This window comes from Drosophila bipectinata, chromosome 3L, assembly GCF_030179905.1.
Source record: "Drosophila bipectinata strain 14024-0381.07 chromosome 3L, DbipHiC1v2, whole genome shotgun sequence".
NCBI classification, from domain to species: Eukaryota; Metazoa; Arthropoda; class Insecta; order Diptera; family Drosophilidae; genus Drosophila; species Drosophila bipectinata.
The window spans coordinates 14,866,795-14,889,739 of NC_091738.1; the positions used below are offsets into that span (position 1 = coordinate 14,866,795).

Here is a 22,945-nt window from a genome sequence, read left to right on the forward strand (position 1 = left end):
TGACCCATTCAAATAAGCCTTGGCGGAAGTCGTTTGGCAACCATTTTTTGGCCTGTGATTTGGCCAGCTCCCCCGCGTTGCCGCTCCATTTGGCCTTCACACATGCCAACGTTAGCTACTTTGCATTAAATCTCCCACCAATGGAAGTCAAACTATATCCTCCAGCATATCCCATGTCCTCTGACACTCAGACGTCGCTTGTCCAGCCGCCCGTCTGCCACTCAATGGATATGCGTGTTAGGATTCCCATCCCAAAGGTCCTGCGGCGAGAGGAGTAGGCCAGTGCGATGGGTACCGGAAATGCTGACTTGACAACAACAGACCCCAAAAAGCTTCCGTGGCTTCCACAACCACAGACAAAAGCCTTCGCTCCGGTGCGTGCTGTTTTCGGAGCCCGAACCGATAATCCCAAAAATCCACATGAAAATGTGGTGCGAACTGGCCATTGTCAGGAGCTACTATACCCAGAGGCAGAACAATAGCCTAAAGAACTCATTACCAGAAGACCTCTTCATTTTTTTTAAGTATTTAAATTTTTGTCAAACAAATCTATGAGTAAAAAAATTATAACAGCTTTATCAAAAAATCTTGAACAGAAACTGCAGTACTTTTTGCGTCACCTCACTTGTAAATCTTGGGTGCTGTAGCTCCTCCTTCTTTAAGGACTCGTCTTGATTGTTGTTGGATGTCCTAGTAGCACAGCTGCTGCCGGAAGCTGTTGATATTTTGTTAACAGATTTATTTGCGCAACGTGTTCACGCTTTCATTTGCAATTTTCCACCGGCAGTCGGTAGTCGGTAGTCTGTAGAGACGCACTTTTCCCACTTTTCAGGCTGTTCGATTAACCAGAAGAGTGCTAGTGCCTGGCTTGAATGTTTTGTTCCATTCACTGGCACTCGCAGACAAAAGAAGTGAAAGCATTTGAGGAGAGGCTGCCATTCCCTGTCAAACCCATCTCAAGGGGGGCGCCAAACTGAAGCGTTCCGATCCATTCAACATACTCCCCCGCCCCGGGGTCTTAGATTTGGGCCTTGCCTGCCCAACATTTCAGTGTGGGAGGAGGGTGTGGGTCCCGAAAATTTGACAGTCCCGAGTCACTTTGTTAGTTTGGAGCCTGGGGACCAGCGGAATGCGGCCAAAAGGAACTCGATTCTGTCAATCTTGTGCCGATTGAAGTTGATTTATCCGGGCGAGAGCTTTAAGTGGCTTTAGACATCACTTAACTGTCCGCAGACTTGATGAAAATTGTATAAGGCAGGCTTAACTTACGATTTCCGATAAATTCCCCACCCAACGTCGAGATAATTTGTGCCTCGAATTTAAAATGCCCGCTTAAAGTGCCTTTAAGTCATGGCTTTCCAGGTGACTGCATCTCAAAGGGGCGGAAATATTAAAATTTTCATGTGGCTTGGCCAGACCTTCCTGCGCCGGGGCATGATTTAATTAGAAGTATCCCTTGGGTTTTATGCAAGCCACCTGAAAGGTACCTAAAAGATATGTACTCGTTCCTGTGCAGCGGAAAAGCGTTTGTCAGTCCGGGGGAAGCCGGAATCTTGACGGCCTTGATGCCTCTCCATCCACACTGTGTGTGTTTGTGGCTTTGTTTTTGACAACACAGGACACAGGCAGTCACAGAAGGCATCAAACCGTCTGTCTGCGGGCTCCTTCATCTGGTTGTTTGAGAGAGAATTTTATTTTAAATTTGTGTCACATCAAAGGACGCCATTTCAGTTGCGTGGCGGAGGCAAGCCTTTGGGAAAACCTCTGCATTAATTCTGCGAAGCTTAACCCGCAAAGTATTCATTGAACTTCAAGCGACGAATGAGTCTCGAGTCCTTAAAGTTAATTTGTTGCTGTCATTTCCATATCAGTCTCAACATTCTTTTCTTGTGGGTTTTGGGATTAACTGCAAAGGTCATCAAATAAATATTTGCTTGGCTCTATTTTATTCCATGACCTTGGCTTTCCCTTTTTGGTTATGAAACACCTACACATTGGCCAAAAACACTCTCGATTCGGGCCGCGTAAATCAAACGAGGCGCACAAGTTTATTATGGCTTTCTGGTTGCAGCTGCTGCCTGTCCCACAGGGGATTGGAGTTCCAGATACTTTCACTTTCGAAAGCATTAAATTTAGTTTGGTATTTTTATCTCCCGGGTGCTAGGGATATCGAGAGCGGAAATGGGATGAAGAGCCACCGGAAAATTTGCGAAAATACGCTGCAATGCGATACGGCCAGAAGCCATAACGCGGAGTTCGAAAAACTGTGGAGGCCAACAGACAAGAGCTGCTGATTAATTGATTCTTTATCGGGAACGCTTCTGCCAGACGCCTTTCGGCCATAACGCCACAACTTTCGCGGCGCCAGTTGGGGGCCCACGCCCTTTCCTGCCCAGGAAAACAGAGAACGAGTGAGAAAACAGACGCCACGCCATTTATCAGAGAACCTCGAATTAACAAGCCTTAATGTCGCGGATCTCCTGGGCAATTAAGACGTAGACTCGCAACTCCTGTGTGCTCCTGCCTTCCTGACAGGAGTAAGTTTCCAGATCCGAGGGCAAAGTGGAAAAGGATGTAGGGAAATGGCGTTGCAATCAGCTCAAGTGAGTGCCGGCAATTTGTCGTCATTGTGCCTGTGTCAGCGTTTAATGCGAGAGCTTCCAATTAGCTTAATTAATTTCGATGCTTATTCTCCAAGGGAAGAAAATAAAAAGTCCGAAGGGTCAGCGCAGGAAATCACAAAGGAAAAGGCTGAAAATTAAAAAGGAGTTGAAAGTATCGGAGGTAAGGGTTGGGGTCATATTTTTAAAGGAGGTCTCTTTTAATGAGAGCTTACCAATTAAGACATATCGGGAAAGAGTCAAAAGAATTACTTGGAAAAATGCTGGACACCCGAACTCCTCTTGCTGGTCAGAGTCCATTGGTCCCGTATTGAATTCCTTTGGAACCAAAAACTTAATAACAAAAGCCAATAAAGACAGTTCAATGAACTCAACTTTGGCATCCCAAAGTCGATACCATCGGCAAACAATCCAAAATATCTACTCTGCAATGTGTTTACAGCCATGAAACGTTTATTTGCTTAACTTAGATAACAACAAGGGCGACCAAAGTCGTTAGTTTATATACAGAAACCAGCACCCACTATGAATAGCAGTAGAGCAGAGCATAGCGCCGGATGGCCATTTTCTAATTCCCGACAATGGCCATCCGAACTGCAATATGCATACACGTGTGTACTGTGGGAGGATTGGGCTGTCTCTCGATTACCAGCAGCCCTGCATCAGACCCAATTGCTGGATGGCCCCGCACCCGACACGGTTTTGCATGTAATCCGGGAAATTGCTCTGCAGCACTCGCATCGTATTCCGTTTGTAGTCGGGCACTGCATGGGTGACCAGCTGACAGGTTTGGCTGCGGTAAACCGGCTTAAAGTTAGTCTCCGCGAACGTGGAGTTCGTGTCCCACCGATACACCTCTGCGTCGCCCTCGTTCCGGAAGAAAATCGCCGAGCCATTGTCCGTTCCGATAATGACCATACGGCTGGGCTTCTTGCCGAGATCTGCGGGTCACACAGAGTTAGTAAATCATTTAATTTCATTTCCAAACAAACTCACCCAGAATTCGTCCATCGGCAACTCCGCTGCGCAGGTACTCGGACTTCAGGGAGAAGAGCTTGCTGGTGCTGAGGTAGGTGAAGTAGAGCTCGGTGGAGCCGCAGTCGCGACGGATCAGGGCTATGTAGAGGACGTCCCGGGAGCGGCAGCCAGCGGTGACGGCCTTTGGCAGCACCACCCTGAACCCGCGGTCAGCCTGCAGATTGTAGACGATGATGGCCCGGTTAGCGGCATCACTGACGTAAACGAAGCAGCCGCCATCGGGGGCGTAATCCACCACGAGGTACTGCAGACGGGAACTGCTCGAGGTCAGGCCCTCCAGGGACACGGTCTTCAGCACCTTGCCAGTTTTGACGGACATGGCCACCACTTTGGGGGGGCACTTGCGAACAGGGGTCTCCAGGGTGTTGACTATGCCCGTGTCCAGAACCCAGAGCACCTCGTTCTGATCCACCACCAGGTCCACCACCGACTGGAGCGCCTTGCAGTTGCCCTCCTCCTGCAGGTCCCAGCAGGGGTACGGCTTGAAGGTGGTGGAGCAGGTGCCTGGCTTCACGTTGGTCTTCACCAGAGTGGCCGGAACGCCCTTCCTGTAGCGGGGCAGGGCCAGGTAGATGGTGTCCCCGATCAGCTGGGCCCTGGTGGCGATCACGTTCTTGGGTATAAACTTGCCGGAGCTCTTGAAGAGCGACTTGGTGCTGGCGCAGGGGAACTCGAACTGACCGCCCGTCCACTGGATGGGCTGGGCGTCAGAGTGGGCGCGATCCGGAGTCCACAGCCCGTATTTCGTGCCCTGTGATCGGACCAACGAAACTGACACTCCCAGCGCCAGGATCAGGGCGAGCCAAGTACCCGTTAATAGTCTCATTTTCGATGCAATTTGGATTATAGTCAGCCGAGTTGTGCTCCAAGTGCTGGCCAAGAGGCGTGCTTATATATTAGCCCGCTTGTCCACTGAATCTGACCAGAAAGTGGCAACGTGCCGCGCGGCCAATTCTCAATTTTCCAAACAGATTTTTTTGCGAACAAGAACCTTGGCCAAAACTGTTTCAAAAACGCCACAAAAAAGATAGCTATTAAGTGATTAAACAACCGTTGAAGTTCTGTAATGCAGAATTATATAATTTATGCTACTCTAAGCCAGACATTTTCTTCCGTCTGTAAATGTCAAATAGTTCTAAGGGCAGCTGCTATCTTTAATTACAGTCTCTAGCTAAGCGTGGGCCATGAAACCGCAGAAATTCCGCGAAAAGGGAGAAGAGAAGAAAGGAATCCCTTTTTATGTCCTTCCCTCCTCGATTAATCAGCGAAATGGCAAAACGACATTGCAATTACTGCAATCAATTGGGGGACGGAAAACCGACAAGTGTCTCCTGATTGCCGGCGATATTTTTAGCTAATTAATTGCTGGTGCAACTTAGGAGCTGGAGAGAGTAACCTCCAATCGCAGTTGTGATTTCCTCTGCCCCAGCCCACAAATCTCGTCCTGAAATGGAGGAAAAAATTGAAGAAAAATCACTTCGGAGTAGCATCTCTCGCCGTAAATAGGTTAAAGCCCCTCGATGGGGCAGACAACCCGGAATCGCTCCGGGCCGGAATCAACGTGTTTGGCATGTTAAATTGTCAGCCAAAACCCGCATTCCGGGTGGCGTCTCCCCCGCCACCCGTGCTCAGTGATTTATGCCAACTAGTAGCCACCAGCAACCAGCCACCAACCACCAGCTCCGACAGCTCCCACACTCCATAGCACAATCAAAAAAAATTGATGACAAGCATTTCCGGGCTTCTCATCTGACATAATTTATGTAAACACTAACCGGCAAAAAGACTGGTGGAATGGGATGATAAGAGACTGCCGGCTGACCCCCATTAGCCCTCCCAAGGAGATGAAGCCTACTCCTCGGGCTATTTTCCACACATTACATTGACAGTTTTTTTTATTGCCGCCTTAACGAGGCGTATGCGTCATGAACAGACCCAGGTCCAAACTTTACCGCCAACTTCTTTAAACTTTCCGCCAGAAGCCGTCTGTGGGGCGTATGTGTGTCAAAATACGCAAATAAGCCAATAACAATAAAGCCAAAAAGAACTGTCTGTGGTCACGTTTGATTCAGTTTGCTAAATGGGTCGCATACACTCTTCTGCTGAGCAGACCATTTTCGATTAGCCGGGAATTTATTATAAATTAAAAGTGAATCCATAAAAGATGGCAGGGTATAGTGGGTAACTTTAAGTGCAAAAGAACCACAAGAACCCAGGCTTTTTATTAAAGGGAAAGAGCATTCAAAAGTCATTAGTCCCCTGATTATGAATGAGTATTAGCTGATCCCCTAATTTATGGGCTTTCACTTAGCTGGCTTTCTTTGTTCGTCTCCAAAGTTTTTGTTTATGTCTGCTTAAAGTTCGCCACTGGGCTTCGACTTCAGCACTTCGACGAATTGCCATAAATTGTTGTTTTATCGAGCAGCCATCTCCGTTTAATTATTTTGCAATGATTAATTCATTAGTTTATTGGTTTTATTTCTGATGCGAATAATTTTTCGCAAATGCCACTTGGCAGTCTGCTTTTCTGAATTCTCTATTTTTTCTCTAGAAGAGTCTGTTTAGGATGTGATTTCATGAAACCCCAATAACCCTTTTATAAGCCCAATTATTTAATAATTAATATTTAGTTTAGAAAACCTTTTTTTTAACCGAAAGAGCATAGAGCATTGAGCTTATAGTCTCGATTTAAACCTCCATTTCTGATACTCTTGCTTTATTTATATAACCAGTATAAATATTTATTTTGCCATGAAGCTGCGGACGGCATACTGGGTGACTGGCTGACATATCAGCCCTTATTTGGGCGTGTGTCTGCTATAAATTCGGAGATTACGATCGGGACGGGAGGCAACTTATGGCAGTTTATTAAATCGGATTTCGCTCAAATTCAATCTGCATGTAATTTGGCTTTATTGGGAGCCGAGTCATCCCTCGGCCATCCCGCATGCGGAAAAAACACCAGAAAAGGGTTATCTTGGCCATTTGTTGGTCCTCGCTTATGAAAATATTGACCAGCCGCCGGACCTATTTTTTTTTTCGAGTTCTACGAAGATTAAACTTTATGAGATTTAATGGCAGCCGACTTCTGGCCATAATTCAGTGCACGTGCTGACCACTTTTCCGCCCGCACAAAAGGCCAAGACAAACAAAGGACTGTCCTGCAGGACATCTACCACCCCACCCTCCCCAAATGTGTCAACGCATTTTTTATTTGTCGTTATTTGATGTGTGGGAGGTCTTTCAGAGTTCAACGTCCATGACGGGCGGAGTACACCTTTAATGCAATTTCACTCAGTCATAATTCGCATAAAAAAAATATTTAAAAAGTTACTGAAGGGGGCACCCGGATTTGAACCGGGGACCTCTCGATCTGCAGTCGAATGCTCTACCCCTGAGCTATACCCCCGACTTGAATTCTCCCGTCCGAGAGTGCCTCTTAAAGGCAATGGATGATGAAATATCTCGGGTATCTTAAAATAGAAACTGAATGGAGACTGTTTATGAATCGAATGCAGGCCCCAACCGAAATTCTGCTTAATGTTCATGTGATTCACATGGGCTGACTTCATTGATTCTCCGGTGGTAACTTTTCTGCAATCTTATCAGCCAGAAACGCAGAATACCAGCCACCGCCCCTCCGACCCCAAACTCTTGGCCAACTGATAGCTGGCAGATGTTATTGTCAGCTCGAAAATATCTGGAAAATATACCAAGCCGGGTAGCAAAAGTTTAGGTCGCAGACGTCAGAGCTGGAACTGAACTTTCTGGCCATTCGGGGAACTGATTCGGCCTGACCTCTGAACTTTAGTTGGCCCAACAAGCGAAAATCAGTTTTCAGTTAGCAACTAAACAAATGATCGATGGATGGCAGAAGCAGTAATGGAAATTTCAAAACAAATTCAAGAGACGACGGTATCCTTTTCGTTAAAAGTCCAACAGAAATCAGAATGCAATTGTTATCATTCGTAGAATGGGTTAAGTTTCAACACTCCCCGCGCCAGCTTCCGCATTGCATAGAAACCAAATTGAATAGCCAGTGGGGGGTCTGGCCGATTTCCGGCGTGGGCCAGACGTGCTGGCTGGCCGTGTATCTGTGTGTCGAGGGGGGCTTGCGGCGCAGACACTTGTTCCCCCCTATGTTTACCAGACGGCGACCTTGCTGCAACACGCTCCGACAACTCGATGCACCATTCTGCATTCTGGTCTTATATTTAAACACCAGTCTGTCCGCCGCTCAGACAGTTCTCGATTCTTGTCAGACGTAGCTTCCGAGATCTGAGCTACACCGCTACATCATCCTCCGAAATGGCAGCCCTGCAGCCATTGATGCTCTTGCTCCTCGCAGCCCTTGTCCTGGGAGAGTACAGTTCCTCGACCGACGAATCTTCGGACAGCGCCTCGAACGCCATAACCGGCACCAAGTGCGACAAGAATCCGCTGGGCGAGCTCACCTTTCAGCTGAGCGGCAGCAGCCTCCATTGGCCCTGCGACTCCACCAAGAACATTTACGTACAGTCTGGGAGGTATGTGCCCCGCAACGTGATCGTGACCCGGGCCCAGCTACAGCGGGACTCCGCCTTCGTGGCCCTCCCCCGGTACAAGCAGGGCGTTCCCTTCACCCTCGGCAAGGTCAACCTGAAGAAGGGCGAGTGCCTCACAAAGATCGCCCCGTACCCCTGCTGGGCCATCCAGGAGGAGGGCAACTGCCAGGCACTCCAGTCCGTGGTGGACATAGCTGTGGATCAGAATGTGAGTAAAATTAATGGCGGTGCTGTTCAACTGCAATTTGTGACTTTAATTAAGAGTGGGTCGAGGGTCTCTGCCACTCTGATGACTTCACAATCATTTTTGATCCTTTTATTGCCAGTTGATGGCATCGAGTTGGAGGTAGATGTGGCTGCCATTTCAACTCTTATTAGACTCTGCAGGATTCCCATTATAACCCATTATACTTTATCATTTCAAGACATTAAAGTGTCTACTTTGGGTACAAACAAGAGGGTAGAAACCTCTACCATCCCCAACCAGCTACCAACTCCAGGGTATCGCCTTACCCGTCCTCGGACACACTTTTTAACTGCCCGATGCTGACGACCAAAAATTGCTTTTTTAATCAAATAAACGGGGCGACAAAAACGAAGCGCTTCAAATAAAACGCGTGTCTGGCGATTGGCGCCAGTCAGCGGTGCGAGGAGAAAGAGCTCCAACTGACCCAACTGGGTTGAAAAAACTGTTGCGTAAATGGAATATTATAAAAGGGCAAAGGCTGTCGCTGAAGTGCCCGGCCAGAAATGCAGCGACAAGTTCTCAGAAGCCATTTCCATTCGATAGAGAAGTGTCAGCCCCAGCCAGTTCACACAACTTCGATTTCCACTTCGATTCCACTTCGAAACCAACTTCGATTTGGTTTCGATTTCCGCTTAAATACTTGTCAGCGTAGATATTTCAAAGTTGGTAGCTGACTGTTTAAGACTGATAAGCAGACTGACAGGTTTATTAAATACTGTCAACGTGCTTCATGTTGCAAGTTACATGCTGGAGATACAAATGACCTATTTGCAAGGCCATCTGCAAGTCAATACTGCGACTCTAATAGTTGGCCATCAATCCAACCTCATTTAAATGCCACACACACAGACTGCAATTGTGGCACTGAAGCGTTTATGCAAAGCACTCTTATTTTATTTGCACAAAAGTGGCAATCGCAATAACAATCACTGGGATGTGTGCGAATGAATTCATTTGTTTGCACAATTTTCCATTCAGTTCATGTATGTATATTCATGCTGTTATTAATTTTATTTTTATGAGAGCGTGTGGCGTTTTTAACGACAACAATGTTTTAATCAACAGCCATGGGTGAAGAGCCCATGAAAAGCCATGAATATGATTCGTTAATTGAACGCCTCTGGCATTTTGGTTTCAGGGACTCCTCTGGGCGCTGGACGTGGGCATTGTAAACACCCTGGAGCAGCCCATCCGGCGCTGCAGCCCCAAGATCGTGGCCATCAACACGGCCAACAACAAGGTGGTCAAGAGCATCGACCTCAGCGACCTGGTCACCTCCGAAAGCCGCCTGCAGTTCATCGTGGTGGACTACTCCAAAGACAACAAGCCTTTCGTGTAAGTCTTAGAAGAGAAGCTCTATAACAGCACCTCCATAAGTAGCATCTTCATAAAAACTAACAAGACTTCCAGTGTCTTAAAATCGTATGTGGTCCTAATCCCTGCCCCTTTTCTCAAAACATAGCTACGTTGCCGATGCCGGAGCCCGTAGCATCCTGGTTTACGACATCACTGGAAACAAGTCGTACCGCATCGTCCTGCCCAAGGCCACCGCCCCCACCAACGATGTCCTGTACGTGGCGCTGACCGCCAAGCCGGACGGAACCTCCACCCTCTTCTTCAGCTACCTGAGCTCCCCCCGGCTCTACTCGATCAAGGGAGAGTACCTGCGGGTGGGGCAGGGCGCGGGCTCCATCATCGACGTGGGCCCTAAGCCCTACGGCAAGCAGGCAGTACTCCTGGGGGCCGATGGGGGCACCTCTCTCTTCTTCCGATACAAGGGCGAGAACGACATCTATCTCTGGGACTCGGAGACGTGCTTCAAGGCCTCCAACCTGCAGGAGGTCCAGAGGGGTGGCGACTGCAGACTGTCCACCCAGGTCCTCCCGGGTCACAAGCGCTTCATGTGGGCCCTGGAGAGCAACTTCCATGACTTTATCTCCGACAAGACGGGGTGCAACGGGGCCTCCATCGTCCTGCATCCAGTCGTCCGGGAGTGTGATGACTAAGCCACCTGGCTCATTGTCCCTTAAACTACCCTCAAGTTTCCTCTATCTCTGTTTTTGTTATTGGGTCTCAATAAAATTTGTTTAATTTTTAACAAAGTCGATTACTAGCCGCCGGTCATCAGGCCTAATCAGACTGCCCATGCTTTGACCGATTAGCTTGGCCTACGTCTGGGCTAGAACCAGATATAATGAATCAGAAATGGGCAGGCACTTGATAAAACATATTTATTGCTATCTCTTATGCCAGTTTATAGACTCGGATTAAACTCTTTCTTTGTTTTAAGAATCAGCAACGAAATTTCGGTCTACAAGTTGGCTATTCTAAGAGCTTCTTGAGCCAATCTTATTTCCTCGTCTTCGTCTACGCTCATGCAGAGCAGGGAGTATTCGTTGAAGACTTCCCCCTCGGGACAGCTCCTTACCTCGAGCTGCGAGCTCATGCAGAGACAGTACTCATCATTGGCTGGGTTGTTGGGGCACGGCATCACCTCGAAGTCGCGGCAGTCGAAGCTGTCGAGTCCTGTGCGGCAGGCCAGGATCTTGGGGTCGAAGTGGTAGCCTGTGGGGCAGCTCTTGGTCTGTAACTCTCCATCGACGCACTTGCAATAGGTGCTTCCCCAAGCGTCGCCAGTAGAGCATTCGTAGTTGTAGTTGCCAATGCACTTGGGAGCCTCTTTCGGGCGCAGAGCCAGGTTACGGGTGTTAGCTACACACCCGCTGTTCTGGAAGATAAAGCCATCGTCGCACTTCAGTAGCAGGGGATAGAAGGAGGTGGCTGCGTCGCCCATACAAATGTAGTAGAAACGATTGTCGGCCGGCCAGGCTCCGATCTGGCCCGACTTAGTACAACTGTACTGCGGACTTGTGCACTGATCGCTCTCCCGCGGAAGTACGCAATCACCCGTCAACGTGGAGTACCCGGCTCCATTGGTGCACTGCCTCGGGGTGTCCACGCTGAGGGCACTGCACTCGTGATACTTGCGGCAGTCGTAGGGATCGGGGAACAGACCCGGCTGCTGGCAGCTGAAGGGCCCTCGCTGCGGCACCGTGCACTGGGACTGCCAGGTGCATCCGAAGGTCCCCTCGTCGCTGCAGTAGAAGCTGTGCCCCGTCTGGCACTCCAGCATGGATACTGTCTGCCACTGGTTAGTGGTGTCATGGATGCAGTACCCCAAGGTGTTGCAGTCCAGGCACACGAAGCCCGCCAGGCGCACGTTCTGGCAGGGGTTATCATCTGTGGTATCGGCTAGAGGGGATGGGACGATACTTCCAGCCGAAGCCCATCCGACGACAAGGCCAAGAAAGACTGCGAATAGGTGATGTGAAGGCCGCATCATAAAGACTGTTGGTGATTTTTTGAGGAATTGTCTATTTATACGGCACCGCCTATCTGCCAGCCTGTGTTCTTGCCTTAATTAAAAAGATAAACCCTATAGAACCACAACAAAAATGAAAACAAATATATCCGCTTTTGGCCAAAAATTCCACCACAATCCATATCCATATCTTTGCTATCATACTTTATTGAGGGGAATACTTTTAATGATTTTCTCATCGATTTTCTAAGAAAACCTTGAAGCGAACCTACCTTCACACCTTTTTATATAAATTCAGAACTCCAGACCCAGCAATACATTTTATGAATCTTTATTGTTATTCTGCGTTGTATTGATATTCTATAAAATCTTACAACTAACAACTTCCTGCCACGCAAGCAAATGAAGTTACACTGAAGATAGTTCCCGCCAGGCATGTGGAATACTTGATTTCGGCGCCCTTTTCGGAGCAGTGATAGTATCCCGAGCAATCGGCTGGATCGGCAAACAGCCCGAATCGCTGACACCTTTTGGAACCATTATCACTCACTTCATTCTCATCTGTGTTGGTGGGAAAACAAAACTTCTTCTCCGCGTCAAAGAAGTACCCATCAGGACACGTTTGAGTAACATACTTTCCACCGATGCAAAGGCAGAAGTCGGTGCTGCCGCTACCATTGGGGCAGGCAAATGGGGTGAGCTCCTCCAGACACTGAGCCGCACCGATCTTGCAAACTGAATGGCTCGCATCGAAGTAAGTTCCCTCGGGACATACATGGATCTGCAGATGCTTATTCAAACACAAGCAGTATTCTCCAGCAGAGATGGAAGAAGGACATCGACTGATCTGGTAGTTGGTGCACTCTGTGCTGTTCTCAGAGACACAAAGGCTGATATTTTGGTCAAAATTGTATCCTGAGGGACAGGAATAGTCATCAGCTCCAGCTGCTACCAAGACGATCGACAAGCAGGCAACAAACAGAACAAGATGGGTCCAAGGCGTCATGTTGGAAAATGGCTAAGGAGGACTCGCCTGATACTCTCTTATATAGAGGTAGATAACCGAAGCAGTGATGTTTTAGGTTAATTAAATAGACAATCGCAGTGACTCCCACTTGGTGGCCTTGAAAAGTCTTTAAAGTTTTAAGACCTTGAAGGCCTTGAAACAGAATGATCTCTAATATTAGTCTTCCTAATTATGGAGAAGTATGTACTTCAATAAGACACTAAGAAATGTATTAAAAATCTCCACCATTTATTTAACTTTTATTTGTGGTAAAGCTTCTTTAAAAATATCCTCCCTTAATGACAGTTCAGCAAGACCCCAGGACGCAGGAGGACAGCTCGGGACGGTAGTAGGTACCCGAGGGACAGTCCATGTGCCGCAGAGTGCCATTCAACGCGGAGCAGTAATAGTACTTCCGGCAATCATCCATGTCGGCGATGAGGCCCACGTGCTGGCAAGTGGTGGGAATCACGTTGAATGCTCCGTCATTGGGATCCACGATCACCTCAGACGGATTGGATGGATCAGTGCTAGGAGGCAGGACATTCGATCCGGTACGGCACACATAGTCCACGAAGATCTCACCGTCATTGCAGCGATGCAGTGAGGGATATATGACGAGGGAATCGTTCAGGTTCTGGTTAACCGTCGACTTGCAAACGTAGAAAATATTGGGGTTAGTGGGCCAGGCAGCCACGAATCCGGCGTTGGGGCAGTTGTATTGCCGCTGAAGACAGACGGGATCATTCAGGGTCAAGGTGCACTGACCAGTCCGGGCATCAAAGGCCTTGTCGTTGCCACAGTCCACGGCAGCGGCCACCAGAGTTGCTCCCACGAAGTAGCACATGTGGTACTTCTGGCAGTCATAGGGGTCCGGGAAGATGCCCTGGGATGTGCATTGGAAGTTGCCCTCGATTCCAAAGGGGTGGCATGGGCCCGTTTCGTTTGTGCAGCTTCCCAGACGAGCGTTGCAATAGTATCCGTTGGCCACGTCGCATGACTCCACGGGAATGTTAACCCAACCATTGGAGTGCCGCACACAGGTGGCTAGCAGCTCGCAGGACTCGCAAATGGGTCCTGGAGTCTGACGCCCCTCGCAGGAGTTCGACTCCCGAGGCTGGATGCGACGGGTGGTCACGGTAGCAGCCATTAAGGATGCCACAGCATTGAGAAGCAGCTTTATAGGAAATAATAAAATATATAAGTTATAGATTATTTATACCTCCTTCTCTTCAAATTTTGTTTTAAAAATGAATTACTCACCAAACTAGCTTGTAGTTTTTTGGAAAACATGGTGACGTATTCTCTTCTATTTCGTAGATTTAAACGTTGGTCCTACTCCTCCGAGTATCGTCAATGGTCTGAAGCGATGCTGCCTCCGATCACGCCAATGAAAGCCCAAAAATAACAGTAAAGATAAGGGGCCAGGTCTTTATATCTTTGGCCGGGTGTTCTGTTTGCCTATCTGCTTTCGAAAGTCAATTGGAGTTGGGCAAAGATTGGAGCAGCGAAGATTCTGAAAGCAACAACAGCTCGAATGCCGCAATGATGGGTGAGTAAACTATTTTATTTTCCCCAAACTAGATCTGTCTCATAAGATTATTTAGTGAGTAAATATAACCGAAATTTATGAGTTTGTGGATCAATATTTGCTACTCTTACTCTGTCAATAGTTTTAGCCTGCCGGCTTTTTATTATTTTTACCTAATCTCTAATGTGAAAAAGATGTTCTTCATCTAGAGGTTTATATTCTTTAACAAATTTATAATCGTTGCTTAAGAAATTGTTTTACAATTCTAAACAAAACAAAATGGTATTTAAATGTTCCCTCCCATATTCGATAAGTTCGCGGTAATCGTTTATCGAAATGTAGTCAAGGCACGAACCACGAATCCCGAACGTGGGTTTTCAAGCTAAAGGTCATCTGGCAGCACTGTCATTATAAATAAATATCAGAGGTTGAAAATTAGTTTCGTTTTTAAACTTTTCTGTATTAAAACGGCCAAGACAAAGGGCAAAAGCTACAAAAACATCTGTTTTTTGCCTGAGAACCTTTGCTTTGACCAAGAACTCAGCGCCAGCGGCGAGGAATACTTAAGCTGCGAAGGACTCGTTGAGTCATCGCCCCACAAACAAGGGAAACAAAGAAACAAAGGATGAGCAAATTAATTGGCGGAAATCTGGAGTTTGTGCGAGAGGATGACTTTGTGGAGTACTACATATTCCCCAGACTGCCGGACAATCTGCGGGACCCGGCAAAGATTCACCAGCAAATGGTCCAAGTTCACAAGGAAATTAACGCCATCGTGAAGGAGAAGACTCTGGAGCGGAGCTACCTGTGGCACAAAGATGAGTTCAAGCTTCAGATACGCACGGGCAGCCCCGAGGAACGCCTGCTGAACGAAGAAACCAACCCAGAAGACGAAGAGAACCTGGGTATTAAGCTAATTCTATAAATAGTAGGTTACAGAATTGTATATGGTATTCCTTTTCCCTGCCCAGGTGACCTCCCGCCCTATTTCCATGGCGTAACCCACTACGGCGACAACATAGCAGACGAATGGTTCGTGGTCTATTTGCTAACGGAGATAACACGTGCCCGCGGTGACTGCATTGCTCGCGTCTGTGACTCGGACGGAGAGTTTCTGCTCATCGAAGCGGCAGAAGCGCTCCCGGACTGGGCCTCGCCGGAATCCTGCGAGCGGCGCGTCTATATAGTTAATGGGGGCCTCCAGTTGCTCCAGAACTCTGCAGCCACCAGCCAAGATGCTGTTATTACGATGGCAAATGCCCTCCAACGAATTCGCTTAAATCCCACCCTCTACCGCTGCTCCCGCGAAATTCAATCCTGTATCGATGCGCGACTCAAAGAGTTCCAGATCGCCCAGCCCCACTTCTCAATCCACCGCCAGGTGGTGGAGCTTCCCCTGAGTGCAGCTCAGCTCCTGAAACAGCAGCCGCGGTTGGTCTCATCGGCTGTGAGGGCTTTCTGCGATCGCGATTCTATGGACACTAAGGCGCTACGCACAATGCGCTACTTTCCGCCCGAGGCTCCCCGCCTACGCACAAATTTGGGATTCACTCGCTGCTTGTACGCCATGCTGATGCACCAACAGTACACACCCGAAAGACGACTCGGCTGGAAGCTCACAGACTCTGTAGCTAATCCAGAGCTCTATAAGGAGCAACTGCTTGGCGTGAAGCTGTCCAGCGGCTTGGAGATCTTGGCCAGTCAAGCGAAGAGAATAGATGGGCAGAAGCTGGAGGAGCTGCCAGCCTGGCGCGCATATCATCGGAGCCTCCAATCGAAAGGCTACTTTAAGGATAATCTGGAGGGCAGTGCCGAATACCAGCAGCTGTTGACAAAGGCCATGGACTACTTCCGCGGTAATCAGGAGCGCTTCCGTACCGCCCCGCAGGTGGGAGCGGAGATTCTGGAACTTCTACTTCATCCGGCAGAAGCTGCGTCAGAGGAGCTCCGCGACGAGGAGAACAACCTGCAACCGAGCGATTCAGACGAGTGGCTGAATATTAGTGCTGAGGATCTGGATTCCATGTTGCAGGATCGGTATGGGCCGCACAAGCTGTACAAGCCCAATGGGGACATGAATGCCGAAGAGTTCACCAAACAACTGTCTGACTTCCTCGACCAGCAGTCCAACTTTGAAGGCATCGAGCACAAAGGACACGAGGAGCTAGATTCCGATGACGACGAGCCGGAACCGAAAAAGACCGAGAGTTCCACATCATCTGGAGCCAAGGTGAAGAAGAACGCATCGATGCGCAAGGCTTGCCAGCGGAATTCTCTGATTCAGCAGGAGGAGCCAGACAGCACGCATGTGCGGAACTTCCTGGACTTTGTCATACCCGAGGACAACTGGGACTCCACCTCCGAAATGAGCGACTATGCCGACGAGGATGATCTCGAGAGTAACTTGCACCGAAGCCTGTCTGGACCAGGGGCCGGCAACGTGTTCCCATTGGACCGTCAAATAAAGTCGTACATGGAGCAAATGGACAGGGAACTGGCACAAACCACTGTGGGAAAAACGTTTAATGGTAAGAAGAAGGCGCCGCAGGCAGAGGAGGATGACTTTGACGACATCGAGGACTTTGAGCCCATCAATATAAATGTAAACACACTTCGCAACATGATGGACAGCTACAAATCACAGGTTGGCGGCTCTGGGCCCGTTTCAAATCTTTTTAGCGCCATGGGTGTGGGTATGGCGGCAGCTTGTGAGGATAAGGATCCCAAGAATCTCTCCGAGTCGGCCGTGTAAATTGGACCAGAGGTCCTTATTATAGAAATAGGACGAAAATAAATGTGCATAACTGATTGTAATATGGGGGATAATCTTATCTACTCTAAAGCTAATCCTTGGAGGCAGGCACAAAGTTTCCGTAGTCGCGACGGACTTTCATTGGCGGCTCATTGTTTGGAGAATCGCGCCGATCGTAGGAGCGCTTGTAGCCACCACCAGATCCATCACCATCACTACGATCCCGCCGGTTGTCGCGATCGCGGTTATCGAATCTGTTGTTGCGCCGGTTGTCTGAAAATAAAACTCGAGAAATGTAGGGAATATTCCATTGAATAGCTGCCGACGTACCTCTGAATCCTCTGTCGTTGTGGTGGTTGTGATACCCTCCTCCACCGCGCCGTTGCCAGCCTCTGTCGCCGCCTCGTTGCTGGTGGCCGTTGAAGCGATTATGATTCCTGTACGGATGGCCACCATCCCTTCCGCCACCACCACCGCCGCCGCCACCTCCTCCACCTCCGCCAATCCAGTTTTCCACGATCGGCGGATCCGGGAACGGTTTGCTGCAGTGGGCCATAAACTCCGGGTCATCGTCTGTGAAGCGCCCGGAGAACTCCAACTCGCACTCCTCCAGGAAGCTGATGTCCCTATCAGCCAGGCGGTTGATCTTGCGATTCGGATCAACCATAGTTCTGAGGCGTAAATCTATAAATTCAGCTTATTTATGTTTTTAAATTCTAATCAGTTTAGTTCAGCTGAAACTAGAGATGGAACAGTTTCGATAACTGCTGCACTGCACTTCAGTGAGCTTGCCAACACTGAAAATCGGTCGAATCGACACTGTTATTCGACAAATCCGAGAGGAATAGGGGGTGCCTCAGATTAAAATTAATGAATCGCGGTTACGATGTCTTCAATTAGCCAACTGAACGGACCTTAATGAGCCAGCCGCCTGCAGTAGACACCGAAACATGACCCCGCCTCGCGGCCACATACAATCACGGAACACAGTCTACACGCACAACCAGAAGAAACAGGAGCACCCCATCCCCGTGTTAGTGGCTGGAGAACTTCAAATCTCATCCTTCTATAACCATGGAGCAATCGGTGTCGGCGCGGTGGGTACGTCGCTATCGCGCCTTCTTCCTCGTGCTGCTGCTAATCGTTGGCATCCAACTGTTCTTGGCGTACAAATCCCTGGACATTGCCGGCGGCAGTGGCTCCGGATCTGATGAGATCGAGCTGCCAGCCAATCCGCCCTCTCCTCAGGCTGAAGCCCAGAGCCGGCCGCAGTCTCCGACTCCCACCAGGACTAAGCTGACCGCCCTCCAGCTGGGCTTCCAGCCAGAGTGCGACATTCTTGCCAAAGAGGCCATATCCGCGTTACAGCGCGCCAAAACGAAAGACTGCCGAGAACATATCGCGCACACAGCCTGCGCCATCCAGGCGGGTCGCTTCTATGCGCCCCAGCTTCGTAGTAGCTGCCCGGCGGGCAACCACACGGCCAACGTGTCCCTTGGCTGCTTCAAGGACGAAAAGGAACGAAGAATTCTTGCGGGATACTACAGCAGCTCCAAGACATCCAATTCACCAAGCAGTTGCGTGCACCTTTGCCTTCAGAGTGGCTACCCGTACGCAGGAGTTCAGTACGGGAGGGAATGCTTCTGCGGATTCGACCCGCCACCATCGTCCGCTAAGCTGCCGGACTCTAGTTGCAACACCAAGTGTCTGGGCAATGGAAAGGAAATCTGTGGAGGCTTCTACGCTATGAACATCTATGAGACGGGTATAGCCAGTAAGTAGTGCTGGAATTTGGAGAGATATTTCATTAGTCCTTTGAAGCCCACATGGGGTCTGAGGTGACTAATGTAGTATCTCTACTGAGAGAGTCTTAGTAACTTTAAACGTCCATTTTGCGCAGAATTTACTGCCCAGGTAGCAGCTACAACAGCACCGCCGGGAGCCAAGCGCGTGCGGATCGCATTTCTGCTGACTCTCAATGGACGAGCGCTGCGTCAAGTGCATCGATTGCTGAAGGCGCTCTATGCGCCGGAGCACGTTTATTACATTCATGTGGACGAGGTAGGTCAACGACCGGAACTGGGCAATTAAAGTGCGCTCAATTAATTGCCCCAATCCGCACTATTTAAGTGGGTCTTTCGCTAGCTGGGAATATATTTTCACGATCCAGCTCTAATGACCCATTTTCTAGACTTTCGCAAAAGTCGTATAGTTAATTTTAATTATCTCTCTTATCCGACCCAGCGCCAAGACTATCTTTATCGGAAATTGCTGGAACTGGAGGCAAAGTTCCCAAACATTCGCCTGGCCAGGAAGCGCTTTTCCACAATCTGGGGAGGAGCCTCTTTGCTCACCATGCTGCTCCAGTGCATGCAGGACCTGCTCAGCTCGAACTGGCATTGGGACTTTGTTATTAACCTCAGCGAGAGCGATTTTCCAGTAAAGACTCTGGACAAGCTAGTGGACTTTCTGAGCGCCAATCCGGGCAGGAATTTCGTGAAGGGCCATGGCCGCGAAACCCAGAAGTTCATCCAGAAACAGGGCTTGGACAAAACCTTTGTGGAGTGTGACACTCACATGTGGAGAATAGGAGATCGTAAGCTTCCGGCAGGGATTCAGGTGGACGGAGGCAGTGACTGGATTGCCCTCTCCCGGCCATTCGTGGTCTATGCCACCCATCCGAGAGAGAATGACGAGCTGTTGCAGGCGTTGCTGAAGCTCTTCCGTCACACTCTGCTGCCGGCAGAATCCTTTTTCCACACCGTCCTGAGGAACACCGAGCACTGCACCAGCTATGTGGACAATAACCTGCACGTGACCAACTGGAAGCGGAAGCAGGGATGCAAGTGCCAGTACAAGCACGTGGTGGATTGGTGTGGCTGCAGTCCAAATGATTTCAAGCCGGAAGACTGGTCCAGGCTGCAGGCCACCGAGCAGAAGTCTCTGTTTTTCGCTCGAAAGTTCGAGCCTATCATCAACCAAGCCATACTACTGCAGCTGGAAGAGTGGCTCTACGGTCCCTACACCAGCGAGTATGCCAACCTATACGGCTACTGGCAGTCGATTTACCATCACGAGGATGTCCACGGGTCGGGAAATGATCTGGCGAGGAGCATCGGCGATAGCGTTATGCGATTGTCTGCCCGGCAGTTGAAGATCGACCCCTTGGAGCTAATAGAACTGACACACTACCTGCACCGTGACCAGTACAAGGGCTTCCTGGTACGCTACCGGGCTAGGGGAACAGCTGGGAATCCATTGCATGTGGAAACACGAGTGCGCCCGGTGCAGCATGGCAAGCTGGCGAGGAATGCCCGGTTCAGCAAGAGGCTGCGGAACTTTGAAGTATCTACGGATTTTGATCAAAAGGAACAGGTGGCTCGGAACTTTGGCAAAATGTTGGGTCCCCAAAGCGAGCTCCTGTTGAGTTACACACTCCAGGCCTCTGCCGAGTCTGGAGGGGCTGCCCACTCCTACAACCTGACACTGCTGTGGATCGATCCGTTGGGACGCCTGCAGGACTTTAATGAGCTCCATATCGAGGACTCCGCCAGCGATGTGATCAACCACTCGAAAACGCTGCTAAAGCCACCACTCACGCCCGGAATCTGGACGGCGAAGCTAATAGGACGCAGCTCCATCTACGCGCAGCTGAAATTTTTGATATCGCCTCTGGCCTACTGGAAAGGATACCCCGTAGAGACATCTTCCGAGGCGGAGCAGCTTAACGGAGGCCTGGCAGTGGCGCTACCCGACGACTTTGAGCTGCCCGTGGAATGGCAGCAACACCTGCACTCTGACGATGAGCAGTTCACCCTACGCGAGGAATCCACGGCGAAGGGCAAGCTTGTGGGTCGAGAGCTGCACAGTTGGATTGATGGATTGGTGGCCAAGTTCTTTCAGCTGCGCGAGAGCTGTGCGGTGGAGGCTGATACCGAGATGTCGCTGCCGCTGTGCAGCGATGTGGCGTGGAGCTCCCTGGCTCCCGATCCCAAGAGTGATGTGGATGCCCTGCTCAAATGAGCCACGATTGCCAACGATGCATATTGTTATTAATTATTTAGTGTAAATACTCGCCAGGTAGAGATACTTTTCGAAGAGTCAATTTTTATAGATAGTTTTCTTCCCTACCATTAATTTTTTAATAGATTGTTGTGATAAATGTCAAATTGTAACTAAGCGCCATCTAGACTGGAAGCGGATCCTCTTATCCGCTCCTGTAATTTCAGTGTTTTTTTTTTTTTATTATAATTTTAAACATAGCATTTTGAATATTAGATATAAGTAAGATCGAACGCCTTGTAAATATGCAACGCACTGGACACCAAATGGACACTCGTGGATATTCCCCCGGTTAACTGTAAATAAGGTTAGCTAGACGCAATTCCTTAACTAAGTCATAAGTTAAGGCAACACCAGATAGCAATTGAATCGGTTTATCAACAAAGTTACTTCTTCTTCGATTTCTCGCGTTTATTTCACATATCAAGTTATCCAAAAAATAAATGAGCAATTCTACATGTACTAGAGATGTGATCGATCTTCGACAGATTCCAATTGATTTGCATTAGGGGGAGTTTGGGTGGGGGGAGTGTGCTGGACGTCCAGGTATCGCTTTTGAGGTTAGACCTAAGTTGACTTAAAGCCCTACGTTTGTACTGCCGTTCGGCCGCCGACTGCTCTTGGCTGACGACTGCCTAGATGCACAGGTCCTCGTCAGGGTCCTCCTCATCAAAGTCGTCATCGGCATCAGGGGTGTAGATAATGTTTCCCTCGGACGGTTCACTGGCGCTGTTAATGGTTCCACATTTGAATATATCGAGATTATCTGGTCATTTTCATACTCACCGTTCGTAGGGCAAAGTGAGGGCGTTGCGGGCCACCACTTCGTCCTCGTCTAGCTCTATCTTAAAGGTGCTGTTAACGACCGGCTCGGGGGTCTGCTCCTCCTCGGCAGACAATTGGGGTGCTGCTGCGGCCGTCCCACCGTCCAGAGGCGTTACGTGAAACTCGTTTTTGGTCACTTTGCAGGAGTAGCGTTTGTTGGTGACGCCGCCGCCGGGCTTTCGAGAGATTAGTGATAGAAGCGTCTCCGTTTCCAGGCGCAGCACCAGCTCGGCAATGTATTCGCAACCGGCCAAGATATAGGTGGCATCGGGGTGCTGCAAGTGCTTCGGAGAGGCCCACAGAAAGACGCGGTGGACCCCTTCGGAGCGACGCAGGCGATTCAGGAAACCGAAGATAAAGGCAGGCGGCTGGTAGCAGAGTAGGTCGGCCAGGGTAGGCAGGATGACGTTGTATCCGGTGGGTTTGACAGCCGGAGAACCCACTGCTTGCTCGTCTCCCGGCTGGGTTGTGGTGCCGGTGACACTGTTGTTGGCGCACTCGGTGATCAGGGCATCGAAGCTGGACACGTGCTTCAGATTGGCGCCCGTGGGCAAGGCCTTGATGGTGTCTGCTTCCTGACCCTGCTCATGCAACAGGCCATCGATGAACTTCGGCGCGAGGCGCTCCCGATTTAGCTCGTCTATTTAGGTTTTCGGAAGAAGAGGCAACCATGCCAGGCGGCTGTTACTTTCGTGACCTTTGATGGATAACCTTTTCGACTCACCGATTATCAGGACCACCTTTTGCTGGGTCACTAGGAGATTGGAGAGCATTTTGGTTTGGGGTGCAGGGCATTAGGTTTCGATTTAATTTATTTTGAATTGTATTCGAGCTTTACGCCAGTGCTGCCAGCTTGGCTTTTTTCTCGTCAAATTTGGCTATTGTGAATGGTACATTTATCGAAGCTTAGCCGCCTGTTATTTGGGTATAATTATCTTTCTAAGACGATAAATAAAAATAATAATCAAAATATATTGATAAGAGATATAGAATTATT

General features: G+C 49.2%; 9 protein-coding genes and 1 non-coding gene across 10 annotated transcripts; 3 read left to right on the plus strand and 7 right to left on the minus strand.

Moving 5' to 3' along the window:
* Positions 1 to 3,120: 3,120 nt before the first annotated feature.
* Positions 3,121 to 4,793, minus strand: yellow-g2 (L-dopachrome tautomerase yellow-g2). The gene is made up of 2 exons (XM_017252628.3): positions 3,618 to 4,793; positions 3,121 to 3,562 (listed from the first exon to the last, which is right to left on the minus strand). Exons 1-2 carry the CDS (start codon positions 4,483 to 4,485, stop codon positions 3,267 to 3,269), a joined length of 1,164 nt encoding a protein of 387 aa, XP_017108117.2. The 5' UTR covers positions 4,486 to 4,793; the 3' UTR covers positions 3,121 to 3,266.
* A 2,203-nt stretch (positions 4,794 to 6,996) lies between these two features.
* Positions 6,997 to 7,068, minus strand: TRNAC-GCA (transfer RNA cysteine (anticodon GCA)). Its single transcript has one exon. It is a non-coding gene; the product is annotated as a tRNA-Cys (tRNA).
* An 899-nt stretch (positions 7,069 to 7,967) lies between these two features.
* yellow-g (L-dopachrome tautomerase yellow-g) lies at positions 7,968 to 10,470 on the plus strand. Its single transcript, XM_017253543.3, has 3 exons — positions 7,968 to 8,411; positions 9,589 to 9,785; positions 9,913 to 10,470. The coding sequence occupies exons 1-3, from the start codon at positions 7,968 to 7,970 to the stop codon at positions 10,454 to 10,456; spliced, it is 1,185 nt and encodes a 394-aa protein (XP_017109032.2). The 3' UTR covers positions 10,457 to 10,470.
* Positions 10,471 to 10,761: 291 nt separating this feature from the next.
* On the minus strand, positions 10,762 to 11,790 carry LOC108133395 (uncharacterized). Its single transcript, XM_017253312.2, has one exon. The coding sequence runs from the start codon at positions 11,788 to 11,790 to the stop codon at positions 10,762 to 10,764; it is 1,029 nt and encodes a 342-aa protein (XP_017108801.2).
* Positions 11,791 to 12,148: 358 nt separating this feature from the next.
* obst-I (obstructor-I) lies at positions 12,149 to 12,778 on the minus strand. The gene has a single exon (XM_017252640.2). The coding sequence runs from the start codon at positions 12,776 to 12,778 to the stop codon at positions 12,149 to 12,151; it is 630 nt and encodes a 209-aa protein (XP_017108129.2).
* A 230-nt stretch (positions 12,779 to 13,008) lies between these two features.
* On the minus strand, positions 13,009 to 14,199 carry LOC108133513 (uncharacterized). The gene is made up of 2 exons (XM_017253464.3): positions 14,042 to 14,199; positions 13,009 to 13,955 (listed from the first exon to the last, which is right to left on the minus strand). Exons 1-2 carry the CDS (start codon positions 14,069 to 14,071, stop codon positions 13,086 to 13,088), a joined length of 900 nt encoding a protein of 299 aa, XP_017108953.2. The 5' UTR covers positions 14,072 to 14,199; the 3' UTR covers positions 13,009 to 13,085.
* Positions 14,200 to 14,706: 507 nt separating this feature from the next.
* On the plus strand, positions 14,707 to 17,123 carry ecd (ecdysoneless cell cycle regulator). Its single transcript, XM_017253459.3, has 2 exons — positions 14,707 to 15,214; positions 15,281 to 17,123. The coding sequence occupies exons 1-2, from the start codon at positions 14,935 to 14,937 to the stop codon at positions 17,059 to 17,061; spliced, it is 2,061 nt and encodes a 686-aa protein (XP_017108948.2). The 5' UTR covers positions 14,707 to 14,934; the 3' UTR covers positions 17,062 to 17,123.
* Positions 17,101 to 17,823, minus strand: LOC108133516 (ATP-dependent RNA helicase laf-1). The gene is made up of 2 exons (XM_017253467.3): positions 17,392 to 17,823; positions 17,101 to 17,334 (listed from the first exon to the last, which is right to left on the minus strand). The coding sequence occupies exons 1-2, from the start codon at positions 17,726 to 17,728 to the stop codon at positions 17,153 to 17,155; spliced, it is 519 nt and encodes a 172-aa protein (XP_017108956.2). The 5' UTR covers positions 17,729 to 17,823; the 3' UTR covers positions 17,101 to 17,152.
* A 53-nt stretch (positions 17,824 to 17,876) lies between these two features.
* oxt (Xylosyltransferase oxt) lies at positions 17,877 to 21,590 on the plus strand. The gene is made up of 3 exons (XM_017253458.3): positions 17,877 to 18,835; positions 18,962 to 19,122; positions 19,306 to 21,590. Exons 1-3 carry the CDS (start codon positions 18,136 to 18,138, stop codon positions 21,082 to 21,084), a joined length of 2,640 nt encoding a protein of 879 aa, XP_017108947.2. The 5' UTR covers positions 17,877 to 18,135; the 3' UTR covers positions 21,085 to 21,590.
* Positions 21,513 to 22,830, minus strand: Elp5 (Elongator complex protein 5). Its single transcript, XM_017253465.3, has 3 exons — positions 22,673 to 22,830; positions 21,910 to 22,588; positions 21,513 to 21,852 (listed from the first exon to the last, which is right to left on the minus strand). Exons 1-3 carry the CDS (start codon positions 22,719 to 22,721, stop codon positions 21,759 to 21,761), a joined length of 822 nt encoding a protein of 273 aa, XP_017108954.2. The 5' UTR covers positions 22,722 to 22,830; the 3' UTR covers positions 21,513 to 21,758.
* Positions 22,831 to 22,945: the final 115 nt, after the last annotated feature.

Excerpts from the sequence above, each read along its gene's own strand:
- yellow-g2 (XM_017252628.3), bottom strand. The coding sequence starts at position 4,485 with ATGAGACTATTAACGGGTACTTGGCTCGCCCTGATCCTGGCGCTGGGA. Across the intron at positions 3,563-3,617 it reads TGCCGATGGACGAATTCTGG|ATCTCGGCAAGAAGCCCAGC; the intron begins GTGAGTTTGTTT and ends TGTGACCCGCAG.
- yellow-g (XM_017253543.3), top strand. The coding sequence starts at position 7,968 with ATGGCAGCCCTGCAGCCATTGATGCTCTTGCTCCTCGCAGCCCTTGTC. Across the intron at positions 8,412-9,588 it reads ACATAGCTGTGGATCAGAAT|GGACTCCTCTGGGCGCTGGA; the intron begins GTGAGTAAAATT and ends TTTTGGTTTCAG. Across the intron at positions 9,786-9,912 it reads AAAGACAACAAGCCTTTCGT|CTACGTTGCCGATGCCGGAG; the intron begins GTAAGTCTTAGA and ends CTCAAAACATAG.
- LOC108133395 (XM_017253312.2), bottom strand. The coding sequence starts at position 11,790 with ATGCGGCCTTCACATCACCTATTCGCAGTCTTTCTTGGCCTTGTCGTC.
- obst-I (XM_017252640.2), bottom strand. The coding sequence starts at position 12,778 with ATGACGCCTTGGACCCATCTTGTTCTGTTTGTTGCCTGCTTGTCGATC.
- LOC108133513 (XM_017253464.3), bottom strand. The coding sequence starts at position 14,071 with ATGTTTTCCAAAAAACTACAAGCTAGTTTG. Across the intron at positions 13,956-14,041 it reads AAAAACTACAAGCTAGTTTG|CTGCTTCTCAATGCTGTGGC; the intron begins GTGAGTAATTCA and ends TTTCCTATAAAG.
- ecd (XM_017253459.3), top strand. The coding sequence starts at position 14,935 with ATGAGCAAATTAATTGGCGGAAATCTGGAGTTTGTGCGAGAGGATGAC. Across the intron at positions 15,215-15,280 it reads AGAAGACGAAGAGAACCTGG|GTGACCTCCCGCCCTATTTC; the intron begins GTATTAAGCTAA and ends TTCCCTGCCCAG.
- LOC108133516 (XM_017253467.3), bottom strand. The coding sequence starts at position 17,728 with ATGGTTGATCCGAATCGCAAGATCAACCGCCTGGCTGATAGGGACATC. Across the intron at positions 17,335-17,391 it reads CAACGACAGAGGATTCAGAG|ACAACCGGCGCAACAACAGA; the intron begins GTACGTCGGCAG and ends TTTTATTTTCAG.
- oxt (XM_017253458.3), top strand. The coding sequence starts at position 18,136 with ATGGAGCAATCGGTGTCGGCGCGGTGGGTACGTCGCTATCGCGCCTTC. Across the intron at positions 18,836-18,961 it reads CTATGAGACGGGTATAGCCA|AATTTACTGCCCAGGTAGCA; the intron begins GTAAGTAGTGCT and ends CATTTTGCGCAG. Across the intron at positions 19,123-19,305 it reads ATTACATTCATGTGGACGAG|CGCCAAGACTATCTTTATCG; the intron begins GTAGGTCAACGA and ends TATCCGACCCAG.
- Elp5 (XM_017253465.3), bottom strand. The coding sequence starts at position 22,721 with ATGCTCTCCAATCTCCTAGTGACCCAGCAAAAGGTGGTCCTGATAATC. Across the intron at positions 22,589-22,672 it reads AAAGGTGGTCCTGATAATCG|ACGAGCTAAATCGGGAGCGC; the intron begins GTGAGTCGAAAA and ends AAACCTAAATAG. Across the intron at positions 21,853-21,909 it reads CTCACTTTGCCCTACGAACG|CGCCAGTGAACCGTCCGAGG; the intron begins GTGAGTATGAAA and ends AACCATTAACAG.